General features: G+C 37.8%; 1 protein-coding gene across 3 annotated transcripts in view; it reads right to left on the minus strand.

The window, feature by feature from the left end:
• The window catches only part of POU2F1 (POU class 2 homeobox 1), a 262,495-nt gene that overhangs the window by 60,846 nt on the left and 186,948 nt on the right, over positions 1–14,701 (minus strand). For all 3 annotated transcript variants that reach the window (XM_037825439.1, XM_037825437.1, XM_037825438.1), the window contains exon 8: positions 14,314–14,408. In XM_037825439.1, coding sequence (XP_037681367.1) covers positions 14,314–14,408 — 95 coding nt within the window. The remainder of the gene's footprint in view (positions 1–14,313; positions 14,409–14,701) is intronic.

A 14,701-nucleotide genomic window follows, 5' to 3' on the forward strand; every position in this document is an offset into this window, starting at 1 on the left:
GGCAATCCCAAGATCGAGGGCTTGAATTTTTAAATTGGGAGTCCCTAATGCTTGCGAGAACATCAGGAATTCCCCAGGTGGGGAAGTTTAATACTTCTACATTTCCCCCCAGTCCCTTAAGGGGACTTTGCAAATACTGTTTTTCTGCCCCAAATACTCTGGGATGTATCAAGGTATTACATTAATCTGTATGGAATAACAAGATCTCATTCCCTATTTTAGGTTCCATGTAATTATGTTGTTTAAATAAACTGAACATCCAGGTTAAACTAGATATTATGCTACAGGGAATGTAAACTTTGTACAAAATAAACATCTCTTAAGTAACAGTTAAAACTCAGGAATAGATGTGACTGCTGTAAGAGCTTACAATCTAGGAATCTTTACAATGAGCCTTATTGAACATTCTGTACTCCTACACTGTTGATCACCCAATCTCTGCCCACATTCTATCCTGATAACTTATGATCTTGAAACCAATACTCAGCATTTGCTCATTATAGTTAGTTTATATTAGGGAGGACTTATAATATTTGTCCTAATGTTTCTGGCTTATTTCAGTCAACATAATGTCCTCAAGGTTCATTTACCTAGCTGCAAGCTTCACAACTTCATTCCTTCTTGCAGCCACTCAATATTCTGTTGTATGTATACACCACAGTTAGCCAGCCGTCCATGAACCTTTAGGCCACCTCCATCCATTGCAAATCATGAATACTGCTGCCATAAAACACCAGTTTGCAAACGCCTATTTGTGTCCCTGCTTTCAGTTCTTCCAAGTATATACCAAATAATGGGTTATAGGTTCATATGGCAACCCTATACTTGGCCTCCTGTGGAACCACCACACTGCCTTCCAGAGGGGCTGCACCATTCTACTTCTCTACTAACAGAGAATATGTATATCTCTCTTTCCACATCTTCTCCAGCACTTATATCTTTCTATTTTTTAAATGGTTTTATTCACACATCCTACAAACCATCCAAAGTGAATAATCAATAGCTCCCAGTATAATCATATAGTTATGCACTCACCACCACAATCTATGAGAACATTTCTACTTCTTTCACAAAGAAAGAAGAAGAGGAAAAAAATCAAAGAATAAGGAATAAAAAAAAAAAGAGAAGGAACAACAGGAATCCCATACCCCTCCCTTATATCCCCCTCTATTAATATTTAGCTTTGGTACACTGCCTTTGTTACAATTAATGGAATAATATTACAATGTTACTGTTAACTACAGAACCCAGTTTGCATTGATCGTATTTTTCCCCTACCACCCCATTTTCAACCCCTTGCAATGCTGACATTCACTTGTTCTCCGTTATGTAAAAACTTTCTAGTATTTCTACATTTAATCACCATCATTGTCTAGCTTTTGATAAGTTATACAGTCCCAGTTTTTATCCTCTATCTTTCCTTCTGGTGTCATACATGCCCCTAGCCTTCCTCTTTCAACCATACTCACACTCAGCTTTGTTAACTGAACTTAAAATACTGTGATACAATCACATACTATTGTGCTATCCACTCCTGGATCTTTACAATCAACTCTTGAACATTCTGTACTCCTTCTACATCAAATGCCCAATCTTCACCCTCTTTCTACCTCCTGATAACCTGTGTTCTTAACCTGAACTCTCAGAGTTTCCTCATTATAGTTAGACAATATTAGTGAAACCATACAGTATCTGTCCTTTTGTTTCTGGCAAATTTCGCTCAACATAACGTTCTGAAGGTTCATCCACATTGTTGCATGTGTCATGACTTTATTCTGTCTTATATATGTGCAGTATTTCATTGTCTGTACATACCACAGTTTGTTTATCCACTCGTCTGTTGATGAAAATTTGGGCTGTTTCCATCTCTTGGCAATCGTGAATAATGCCTCTACAAACATTGGTATACACATGTCCGTTTGTGTCCTACCCTTCAGTTCCTCTGAGTACATACCTAGTAATGGGATTGCTGGATCATACGGCAATTCTACACTTAGCTTTCCAAGTGTTCTTATTTGCTAATGCTGCTGTTATGCAAAATACCAGAAATGGATTGACTTTCATAAAGGGGTTTATCTGGTTACAAAGTTACACTCTGAAGGCCATGAACATGTCCAGATGAAGGCAACAACACAGTATACCTTCACTGAAGGAAAGCCAATGGCATCTGGAAAACCTCTGTTGGCTGGGAAGGCACGTGGCTGGTGTCTCCTGATTCCAGGTTGTGTTCTAGCTCCACTCTCAGCTCCTGTGCATTTTTCAGTGTCCCTCTTGGCTGTAGCTCCTCTTCAAAATGTCACTCTCAGTTGCTCTCCAAAATGTCACTCTTAGCTGCTCTGCATCTGGGCCTGTGTGGCTCTTTTGAAAGTACTCCAGAAATCCAATAAAAACCCACCCTGAATGGGTATGACAACACCTCCACAGAAATAATCCAATGAAAGTTCTCGTCCACAGTAGACTGAGTCAAATCTCCATGTAAACACTGAACCAGTAGGTTCCAACCTAATCAACACTAATACATCTGCCCCCACAAGACTACACCAAAGATAACGGTGTTTTGGGGGACATAATACATCCAAACTGGCACACCAAGCGACTGCCAAACTGTCTTACAGAGTAGTTGCAACATTCTACATTCCCACCAAGAGTGAATGAGTTTGTTTTTTTAAATAATGGCCATTCTAGTAGGTGTGAGATGATAGCTCACTGTGGTTTTGATTTGCATTTCCCTAATAGCTAGTGAAGTTGAGCATCTTGTCATTCGCATTTCCTTCTGGGCCATTCATGTTTCCTCTTCAGATCATGTCATCTGCAAACAGTGAAAGTTTTACTTCATTTCTAGTTTGGATGCCTTTTATTTCTTTTTCTTGCCTAATTGCTCTAGCTAGAACTTCCAGCACAATGTTGAATAACAACGGTGACAATGGGCATCCTCGTCTTGTTCCTGAACTTAGAGGGAAAGCTTTCAGTCTTTCCCCATTAATTATGACGTTAGCTGTGGGTTTTTCATATACTCCCTTTATTATGTTGCGGATTTCCTTCTATTCTTATCCTTTGAAGTGTTTTCATCAACAAAGGATGTTGATTTTGTCAAATGTCTTTCTGCATTAATTGAGATGATCATGGGGCTTTTCCCCTTTGATTTATTGATGTGTTATATTACATTAATTGATTTTCTTGTGTTGAACCACCATTGCGTACATGAATAAAACACACTTGGTCATGGTGTATAATTGTTTTAATGGGCTGCTGGATTCGATTTGCACGTATTTTCTTGAGGACTTTTGCATCTAAGAAATGCTAAAGGGAGTTCTGCCAGGTTAAAAGAAAAAGACAGGAGAGAGTGGCTTGGAGTCGTTGTGAAGAAGTGAAGATCATCGGTAAAGATAACTAACTAAATGGGTAAATACAAGATGCAATTGTACTGAATCCTCAATATACAACTCTACTCTTTCAATTCCTATAAGAGTTAAAATACAATTGAATAAGAAAAAAGCATATTTCTGATAATGGACATGCAAAATATAGAGGTAAAGTGGGGCAAAACAACATAAAGGGGGGGAATCTGAGGCACATTGGAGCAAAGAACGTATATGCTATTGAAGCTAAGTTGGTACCTTTTCAAATCAGTAGGTTGTAGATGTATGTTGTGTAATATAAGCCATATGGTAACCACGAAGAAGGTATTTAAAAAATATATACAGAAACAGAAATGAGAAAGGGATCAGTCAGATACATTACAAAAGATAAACTCCACAGAAAAAGAGGTTTCAATAAAGGAAGAGTGATACACAAAAAAGATGCAACATAAAAACCAAAGACAAAATGTCTGAATAAGTACTGCCTTTACAGTAATAACATTGAATGTTAATGGATTAAACTTCCCAATCAAAAGACACAGATTGGCAGAATGGATAGAAGAGCATGACCCAACTAAATGTTGTTTTTATAAGAGATTCAACTTAGGCCCAATGACACAAATAGTTTGAAAAGGAAAGGATGGAAAAAGATATTCCATGCAAATAGTTACCAAAACAATAAAAAATAAAAAACAAAGAGCTGGGGCAGTTATACTAATATCGGACAAAATAGACTTAAAATACAAAAACTGTTATAAGAGACAAACAAGGACACTATGTATTAATAAAAAGGGGCAATCCATCAAGAAGAAATAACAGTCGTAACTATTTATGCACACAACCACAGTGCCCCAAAATACATGAGGCAAACACTGGCAAAACTGAAGGGAGAAACAGACACCTCTACAATAATAGTTGGAGACTTCAATACAGGACTCTCCTCAATAGAACATCTAGACAGACAATCAATAAGGAAACAGAACTTGAATTATATGATAAATGAACTAGACCTAACAGACATATACAGAACACTGCAAGCAAAATTGCAGGATATACAGTCTTCTCAAGTGCACGAGGATCATTCTCTAAGAAAGACAACATGTGGGGTCACAAAACTGTTTCAAAAATTTTAAAAAGACTGAAGTTATATAAAGCATCTTCCCTGACAATAATGGAATGAAGCTGGAAACCAATTAACAGGCGAGAACTAGAAAACCCACAAATATATGGAAGTTAAATAATACACACTTAAACAATCATTAGGTCAGAGAAGAAATTACAAGAGAATCAGTAAATATTCTGAGATGAATGAAAATGAAAACACAGTAATTCGAAACTTACGGGATGCAGTGAAGGCAGTGCTGAGAGGGAAATTTATAGCCCTAAATGCATACATTTACAAAGAAGAAAGAGCTAAAGTCAAAACACTTAACTGCACACTAGGAATTAGAAAAAGAAGAGAAAACTAATCCCAAAGTAAGCAGAAGGAAGGAAATAGAGATTAGAGCAGAAATAAATGAAATTGAGAGCAACAACAAAAAATAGAATTAACAAAACCAAAAGTTGGTTCTCAGAAAACAGCAATGAAATTGACAAACCCTCAGAGCTAGACTGATAAAAAAAAATGAAAAACAAATAAATAAAATCAGAAATGAAAGGGGTGACACTACTAGTGACGCCACAGAAACAAAAAGGATCCTAAGAGTATACTACCAACAACTGTGTACCAACAAATAGGACAACTCAGATGTAATGGAGAAATTCCTAGCAACACATGAACAACCTACACTTACTCTAGAAGAAACAGAAGACCTCAACAGACCAATCACAAGTAAAGAGATTGAATCAGTCATCAAAAACATACCAACAAAGGAAAATCCAGGACCAGATGGCTTCACAGGTAAATTCTACCAATCATTCCAAGGAGAATGAATATAAATCCTGTTCACGATCTTAAAAAAAACTGAAGAGGAGGGAACATTACTTAACTCATGCTATGAGGCCAACACTACCCTAACACCAAAGCCAAATAAAGATACTGCAAGAAACGAAACTTAAAGACCAATTTCTCTAAAAAAATTATTACCATGATAAAGTGGGTTTCATCCCAGGTATGCAAGGGTGGTTCAACATAAGAAAATCAATTAATGTAATACAGCACATGAACAAAACAAAGGGAAAAAACACATGATCATCAGCATCAATGCAGAAAAGGCATCTGACAAAATACAGTATTCTATCTTGATAAAAACACTTAAAAACTAAGAACAGAAGCAACCTTCCTTAACATGATAAAGAGCTTATATGAAAAACCCACTGCTAGCCTCATCACTAGTGAAAAACTGAAAGCTTTCCCTCTAAGATTGGAACAAGACAAGGCCAATGTTATTCAAGACTGTACTGGACATTCTAGTCAGAGCCATTAGGCAAGAAAAAGAAATAAAAGGCATCCAAATTGGAAAAGAAGAAATAAAACTTTCACTATTTGCAGATGACATGATCTAGAAAGTCCCAAAAATCTACAACAAAGCTACTAGGAGCTAATAAACAAATTCAGCAAGGTGGCAGGGTACAAGCTCAATATGCAAAAATCAGTAGTGTTTCTATACACTAGTAATGAGCAAGCTGAGGAGGAAATGATGAAAAAAATCCATTTACAATAGCAACTAAACGACTCAAATATCTAGGAGTAATTTAACCAAGGATGTAGTTTTCCGTATAAAAAACATTGCTAAAAGAAATCAAAGAAGACCTAAATAAGTGGGAAGACATTCTTTGTTCATGGACTAGAAGACTAAAATATTGTTAAGATGTCAATTCTACCCAAAATGATTTACAAATTCAATGCAATCCCAATCAAAATTCCAACAGCCTATTTTGCAGAAATGGAAAAGCCAGTTATTAAACTTATTTGGAAGGGTAAGGGCCCTAAATAGCCAAAAACATCTTGAAAAAGAAGAATGAAATTGGAAAATTCACACTCCTTGACTTTAAACTACAAAGCTACAGTGGTCAAAACAGCATGGTACTGGCACAAGGACAGATTTATTGACCAATGGAATCGAATTGAGAATTCAGAAATAAACCCTCACATTCATGGCCAACTGATTTTTGACAAGGCTGCCAAGACCACTCAACTGGGAAAGTAATCTCTTCAACAAATGATCCTGGGAGAAATGGATAACCATATGCAAAAATTAACTCAAAATGGATCAAAGACCTAAATATAAGAACCAGGACTATAAAACTCCTAGAAGTAAATGTAGGGAAGCATCTTCAGGATCTTGTGTTAGGCAATGGTTACTTATACTTTACACCCAAAGCACAAGAAATGAAAGAAAAAATAGATAAGTGGAACTCCTCAAAATTAAAAAATTTTGTGCATCAAAAGACTTTGCTATGAAAGTGAAAAGATGATCTACTTAATGGGAGAAATATTTGGAAACCATATATCTGATAAGGTTTTAATATCCACAAGATAAAAAGAAATAGTACAACTCATCAATAAAAAAGACAGACAACCCAATTTTTAAAAAATGGGCAAAAGACTTGAATAGACATTTCTACAAAGAGGATATACAAATAACTAAAAAGCACATGAAAAGATGCTTGACAACACTAGCTATTAGAGAAGTGCAAATCAAAACCAGGAGATATTTCATACCTACTAGAATGGCACTATTTAAAAAACAGAAAACTATAAGTGTTGGCGAGGCTGTGTAAGATATAGGAACACTCATTTATTGCTGGTGGGAATGTAAAATGGTGTAGCTGCTGTGGAAAGCATTTTGGCACTTCCTCAGGAACTAAATGTAGAATCATCATCTGACCTGGTGGAACAGATTTTGGTACCAGAGAAGGGGTGCTGCTGGGTTTGCAAATATCAAGCACGTTGGAATGACTTTTTAAATGGCTACGAGGAAGATTCTGGAAGAATTGTGAGGAGCTTAATAGAAAAGGCCTAGATTGCTTTAAAGAGACTGGTGGTAGAAATCTGGACTCTAAAGATACTTCTAATGAAGCCTTAAACAGTAATGATGAATGTGTCATTGCCAACTGGAAAAAGGTGATCCTTGTTTTACAAAGTGACAGAATTTGGCAAAAGTGAGTCCTCATGTCAGATGGAAGGCAGAATTTGAAAGTGATGAGCTGGGAGACTTAGCAGAAGAGATCTCCAAGCTACAAGTTGAAAATGAGGCCTCGTTTCTCCTTGCAACTTACAGTAAAATGCAAGAGGAAAGAGACAAGCTAAGAACTAAACTCTTGGGTACAAAGAAACCAGAAATTGATGGTCTGGAAGATTCTGGGCTTCCAGAAAGTGAGACCCCACGTGAGGATTTAACCAAACATGGAACCCAACCTCCATTTCAGTATAAGCCAGGATTGAAAAAGGGGTTACCCAGAAAGGATTTGTGGAATGTCCTATTGTCGAACAGTTTTGACCCCTATATGCTTCATGCTAAGCCAACAAATTTTTTGCGAGATCTGTATAAATGGAACCACTGCCAGTCTGGACTGGAGGGGATGGAGATGGAACATACTGAAGGAAAAATTTCTTCAAAGACAGAACCATGGAAATTGAGGTCTGGAGTCAAGAAATCTCAGGCAAGGAGAGCAGAGCAACCCATGCACATGGAAAGGTGAGTTTGCCCAGAGGCAGAGGGTGGACTTTTCCACCTCCATGCTCAGGAAGAGTGTTGCTGCCTCAGGCCTCAGAGATGGTGCAGCACATTCCCCAGGGATTGAAGAGCTTGCCCACCACCCCACTGTCTGGAGAGGCAGAGTCTGGGTGGTGCCCCATGTTTGGGGAGGGTGGTGCCGAGTAGAAGATGGTCTCCCCAATGCGTGGATGCTGGAGCACTCACCCCAGTGTTTAGAGAGACAGGGGCTGCGCGAAGGCCCTTGGAAAGGGTTTTAGTATGCACTCACCACCACAATCTATGAGAACATTTCTACTTCTTTCACAAAGAAAGAAGTAGAGGAAAAAAATCAAAGAATAAGGAATAAAAAAAAAAAGAGAAGGAACAACAGGAATCCCATACCCCTCCCTTATATCCCCCTCTATTAATATTTAGCTTTGGTACACTGCCTTTGTTACAATTAATGGAATAATATTACAATGTTACTGTTAACTACAGAACCCAGTTTGCATTGATCGTATTTTTCCCCTACCACCCCATTTTCAACCCCTTGCAATGCTGACATTCACTTGTTCTCCGTTATGTAAAAACTTTCTAGTATTTCTACATTTAATCACCATCATTGTCTAGCTTTTGATAAGTTATACAGTCCCAGTTTTTATCCTCTATCTTTCCTTCTGGTGTCATACATGCCCCTAGCCTTCCTCTTTCAACCATACTCACACTCAGCTTTGTTAACTGAACTTAAAATACTGTGATACAATCACATACTATTGTGCTATCCACTCCTGGATCTTTACAATCAACTCTTGAACATTCTGTACTCCTTCTACATCAAATGCCCAATCTTCACCCTCTTTCTACCTCCTGATAACCTGTGTTCTTAACCTGAACTCTCAGAGTTTCCTCATTATAGTTAGACAATATTAGTGAAACCATACAGTATCTGTCCTTTTGTTTCTGGCAAATTTCGCTCAACATAACGTTCTGAAGGTTCATCCACATTGTTGCATGTGTCATGACTTTATTCTGTCTTATATATGTGCAGTATTTCATTGTCTGTACATACCACAGTTTGTTTATCCACTCGTCTGTTGATGAAAATTTGGGCTGTTTCCATCTCTTGGCAATCGTGAATAATGCCTCTACAAACATTGGTATACACATGTCCGTTTGTGTCCTACCCTTCAGTTCCTCTGAGTACATACCTAGTAATGGGATTGCTGGATCATACGGCAATTCTACACTTAGCTTTCCAAGTGTTATTTGCTAATGCTGCTGTTATGCAAAATACCAGAAATGGATTGACTTTCATAAAGGGGTTTATCTGGTTACAAAGTTACACTCTGAAGGCCATGAACATGTCCAGATGAAGGCAACAACACAGTATACCTTCACTGAAGGAAAGCCAATGGCATCTGGAAAACCTCTGTTGGCTGGGAAGGCACGTGGCTGGTGTCTCCTGATTCCAGGTTGTGTTCTAGCTCCACTCTCAGCTCCTGTGCATTTTTCAGTGTCCCTCTTGGCTGTAGCTCCTCTTCAAAATGTCACTCTCAGTTGCTCTCCAAAATGTCACTCTTAGCTGCTCTGCATCTGGGCCTGTGTGGCTCTTTTGAAAGTACTCCAGAAATCCAATAAAAACCCACCCTGAATGGGTATGACAACACCTCCACAGAAATAATCCAATGAAAGTTCTCGTCCACAGTAGACTGAGTCAAATCTCCATGTAAACACTGAACCAGTAGGTTCCAACCTAATCAACACTAATACATCTGCCCCCACAAGACTACACCAAAGATAATGGTGTTTTGGGGGACATAATACATCCAAACTGGCACACCAAGCGACTGCCAAACTGTCTTACAGAGTAGTTGCAACATTCTACATTCCCACCAAGAGTGAATGAGTTTGTTTTTTAAATAATGGCCATTCTAGTAGGTGTGAGATGATAGCTCACTGTGGTTTTGATTTGCATTTCCCTAATAGCTAGTGAAGTTGAGCATCTTGTCATTCGCATTTCCTTCTGGGCCATTCATTTCCTCTTCAGATCATGTCATCTGCAAACAGTGAAAGTTTTACTTCATTTCTAGTTTGGATGCCTTTTATTTCTTTTTCTTGCCTAATTGCTCTAGCTAGAACTTCCAGCACAATGTTGAATAACAACGGTGACAATGGGCATCCTCGTCTTGTTCCTGAACTTAGAGGGAAAGCTTTCAGTCTTTCCCCATTAATTATGACGTTAGCTGTGGGTTTTTCATATACTCCCTTTATTATGTTGCGGATTTCCTTCTATTCTTATCCTTTGAAGTGTTTTCATCAACAAAGGATGTTGATTTTGTCAAATGTCTTTCTGCATTAATTGAGATGATCATGGGGCTTTTCCCCTTTGATTTATTGATGTGTTATATTACATTAATTGATTTTCTTGTGTTGAACCACCATTGCGTACATGAATAAAACACACTTGGTCATGGTGTATAATTGTTTTAATGGGCTGCTGGATTCGATTTGCACGTATTTTCTTGAGGACTTTTGCATCTATTCATTAAAGAGACTGGTCTGAGTTTTCTTTTCTTGTAGTACCTTTGTCTGGCTTTGATATTAGGGTGATGCTGGCTTCATAGAATGAGTTAGATAGCTTTCCCTTCTCTTCAGTTTTTGTGATGAGTTTGAGAAAGAATGGTATAAACTCTTTCTTGAATGCTTGGTAGAATTCACACTGGAAGCCATCTTGTCCTGGACTTTTCGTCTTTGGGAGTTTTTTGATTCCGTCTCTTTAACTAGTGCTCTCTTCTTGAGCCAATGTTGGCTGTTCATGCTTTTCTAGGAAGTTGTCCATTTCGTCTAAGTTGTCTGGTTTCTTAGGATGTAATTGTTCACAGTATCCTCTCATTATCTCCTTTGTCTCAATGGGGTCTATAGTTATGTCCCCACTCCCATTTCTGATTTTATTTATTTGCATCCTCTCTTTTTCTTTGTCAGCCTAGCTAAGGCTCCACTGATGCTACTGATTTTTTCAAAGAAACAACTTCTCATTTTGTTGAGTTTCTCTTATTGTTTTCATGTTCTCAATTTCATTTATTTCTGCTCTGATCTTTGTTATTTCTTTCCTTCTGTTTGTTTTGGTGTTAGTTTGCTGTTCTTTTTCTACTTCCTCCAGGTGAGCAGTTAAGTCCTCGATTTTTCCTCTTGCTTCTTTGTTTATATAGGCATTTAGGGCAATAAATTTCCCTCTCAGCACTGCCTTTGCTGTATCCCATAAGTTTTGATATAGTGTGTCTCATTTTCTTTTGCCTCGAGATACTTACTGATTTCTCTTCTAATATCTTCCTTGACCCACTGGTTGTTTAAGTGTCATTTAACCTCCATGTATTGTGAATTTTCCAGCCTTCTACCTGTTATTGATTTCCACATTCATTCTATTATGATCTGAGAAAATGTTTTGTATAATTTCCATCTTTTACAATTTATTGAGAGCTACTTTATGACCCAATACGTGGTCTATCCTGGAGAATGATCTGTGAGCACTTGAGAAAATTGTGTATCCTGCTGTTTTGGGGTGCAACGCTCTGTAAATGTTTGTTAAGTCTAGTTCATTTATCACGCTATTCAAAATCTGTTTCCTCACTGAGCCTCTGTCTAGAAGTTCTACCTATTAATGAAAGTGGTATACTGAAGTCTCCAACTATTACCGTAGAGGTGACCACTTCTCCCTTCACTGTTGTCAGTGTTTGCATCATGTATTTTGGGGCACTCTAGCCCCCAAATATTTGGTGCATAAATATTTATGATTGCTATGTCTTCTTGATGACTTGTCTCTTTTACTAAAACATAGTCTCCTGCTTTGTGTCTTTTAATTGCTTTACATTTAAAGTTCTATTTGTCTGATATTAGCATAGCTACCCCTGCTCTTTCCTGGTTGTCGTTTGCATGAAATATCTTTTTTCAGTCTTTCACTTTCAATTTGTTTTTGTCCTTGGGTCTAAAGTGTGTCTTCTGCAGAAAGCATATAGAAGTGTCCTGTTTTGTTTCTTTATCCATTCTGCCAATCTATGTCTTTTGATTGGGGAGTTTAAGGCATTAACACTTAATGTTATTACTGTAAAGACCTACTTTCTTCAACCATTTTGTCCTCTGGATTTTATATGTCATATCTTATTATGACCCTCAATGACAGTCTTCCTTTCTACACTCTTCTCTAAATCTTTCTCTCCTGTCTTTTCCTATCTACCTGTAGCGCTCCCTTTAGAATTTCTTTCACAGCCAGTCTCTCGTTCACAAACTCTCTCAGTGTCTGTTTGTCTGAAAATATTTTGTTACATACAGAATTCTTGGCTGGCAGTTTTTCTCTTTCAGTATGTTAAAAATGTCATACCAGTATCCTTTTGCCTCTATGGTTTCTGCTGAGAAATCTGCACTTAGTCTTATCGAGCTTCTCTTGTGTGTGATGGATAGCTTTTCTCTTGCTGCTTTCAGAATTCTTTCTTTGTCTTTGCCATTTGACAATCTAACAAATTAAGTGTCTTGGAGTAGATCTACTCAGATCTATTCTGTTTGGGGTACACTGTACTTCCTGGATTTTTAAGTTTATGTCTTTCATAACAGTTGGAAAAATTTCAGTGATTATTTCTTCCACTATCCTTTCTGCCCCTTTGCTTTCTTGTTTCCTTCTGAGACACCCATAACACTTGATTTTTGTGCTTCATGTTGTCATTCAATTCCCTAAGACCCTGTTTGTATTTTTCCATCCTTTTCTCTATCTGATCTTTTAGGTTAGGATTTCAGATGCAGGTAGTCTAGTTCACTAATCCTTTCTTCTGCCTCTTCCATCTGCCTTTGTATGTCTCCAATGTGATATTCATCTCTTCTATTGTGCCTTTCATTTCCATAAGTTCTGCCATTTGTTTTCTCAAGCTTTTGAGTTCTTCTGTATGGTCATTCAGGGTCCTTTTTATATCTTTCATCTCATATGCCACACTTTCCTTCAACTAGTTAATTTGATTTAGATTTGTTCCAACATCTTTAATTAGTTGTTTCAACTCCTGTATCTCATTTGGACTGTTAATATGTTCCTCTAATTGAGCCATATCTTTGTGCTTCCTGGTATGACTTGTGACTTTTCACTGGTGTCTAGGCATTTGATGTCCTTGATTTGTTTATTCTAGAGGTCATTTTCTCTCTTTTTCCTAAGGTCATTTTCTCTCTTTTTCCTAAGGTTATCTTGTTGGCTGGCTTTGTTCTCTCTCTCTCTGTTCTCTGACATTTGGTTCAACTATTCTAGACCTTTAGCATAGCTTCTGTTTAACTGACCAGAATTTTTCAGCTCTTGTTTTTTCTGGTTCTTGCCCTGCTTATATGGAAGGTTTTTTTGAGGAGGGTCTCCCTAGATAAAATTAACTCCAATCAGATTTTCCCAGACAAGAGAGGCCAAGGACTTAGGAAGAGGGTATAATCAGTATGAAGGTTCCTCGGGGGTGACACTTAGCAAGTTGCAAGTCTTTCTTGTGAAGCCTCTTGAGTCTGTGCTTTTTCTATCCTGCCCAGCAGGTTGCGCTTATTAGCCCAGAGCTCCCCACCAGGGTAAAGTGGTAGGGTGTCTTTAATTCTCAGCAGACCCTGCTCTTGCTAGGGGCATGGTTGAGACAGAGGCTGAGGCACAGGGTCACATAAACTATTTATGCTTTCCAGCCTCTGGAAATGAGAGCTGCCACTTGTGTTGGGCCCTGCACCCCCTTATTTCTAGGGTAAGGCACACCCTTCATGGAATTATCTCCTTCATCTGACCAGTTATTTGTCTCTCAGGTATTCCTTAACACATCTTTGCCTGGGGCAGTTCTGACAACTGAAAAAGTCTGCTGCTTTCTTTATGCTAAAAAATAAAAAAGGATATATATATACATACATATACTTTTCAGAGCTGGTCCCCAGATCCCCAATTCACCAATCAAGAGCCAGAACTGGCACCGGCTCTATGTGCCCCTTTTCTTGGAGAACAGCCCTTTCTGAGGCACTACGCTTCTAATTCAAACGGTAATCTTTACTGCAACTGGCAGGGAAGAGATCAAATAGCTAGAACTCATTGCAAACATTTACCCTTAAAAGCAAGTTATTCTTTATGAACTCCTTGAAGACTTTCATAGATTACATCAATTTGGAAACACTGCTTTATTAAATTGATAAGCTCAATTTGAATTTTTGATCAATTTTTGAAGAATGGGTTATTTTTATTAGGATGTTAAAAAAAATTAAACAAACCCAAAGTTCCACAAATCTATAAGAATAAAAGAAAGCAACCTCCATGTAAGGAAACTGACCTGAGAGGTGAGGGTGATGCTTGGCTGCGACTGTAGGAGGTTGGCTTGGCTTTGCTGAGGTAGTTGTGTTAAAAGATTTTGCGCTTGCAGGAGACCTATAAAACACGAGCAGAGCATGCCAGAAACATGAAAGATTACTTTGAACAAATGGCAAAAAGAAAGAAAAAGAATGTGAAGTGAAAATTTTCAATTGATCTTTTTACTGAACTTAAAACTCCTTATGCCTAAAATTCAATTTTGTTAAATATAATTTGGGCAAGAAGATATGAAGCATTCAACTAACATGGATATTTCTTTAGTGTAACTTGAATAACTTCTCTGATTGGCCAATTCTTTATTTTAGGAAGCAGTGGATGAAAGTGAAGAAATATTTCAAATGGAAGCGGCT

Source organism: Choloepus didactylus, chromosome 2, assembly GCF_015220235.1.
Source record: "Choloepus didactylus isolate mChoDid1 chromosome 2, mChoDid1.pri, whole genome shotgun sequence".
Classification (NCBI taxonomy): Eukaryota; Metazoa; Chordata; class Mammalia; order Pilosa; family Megalonychidae; genus Choloepus; species Choloepus didactylus.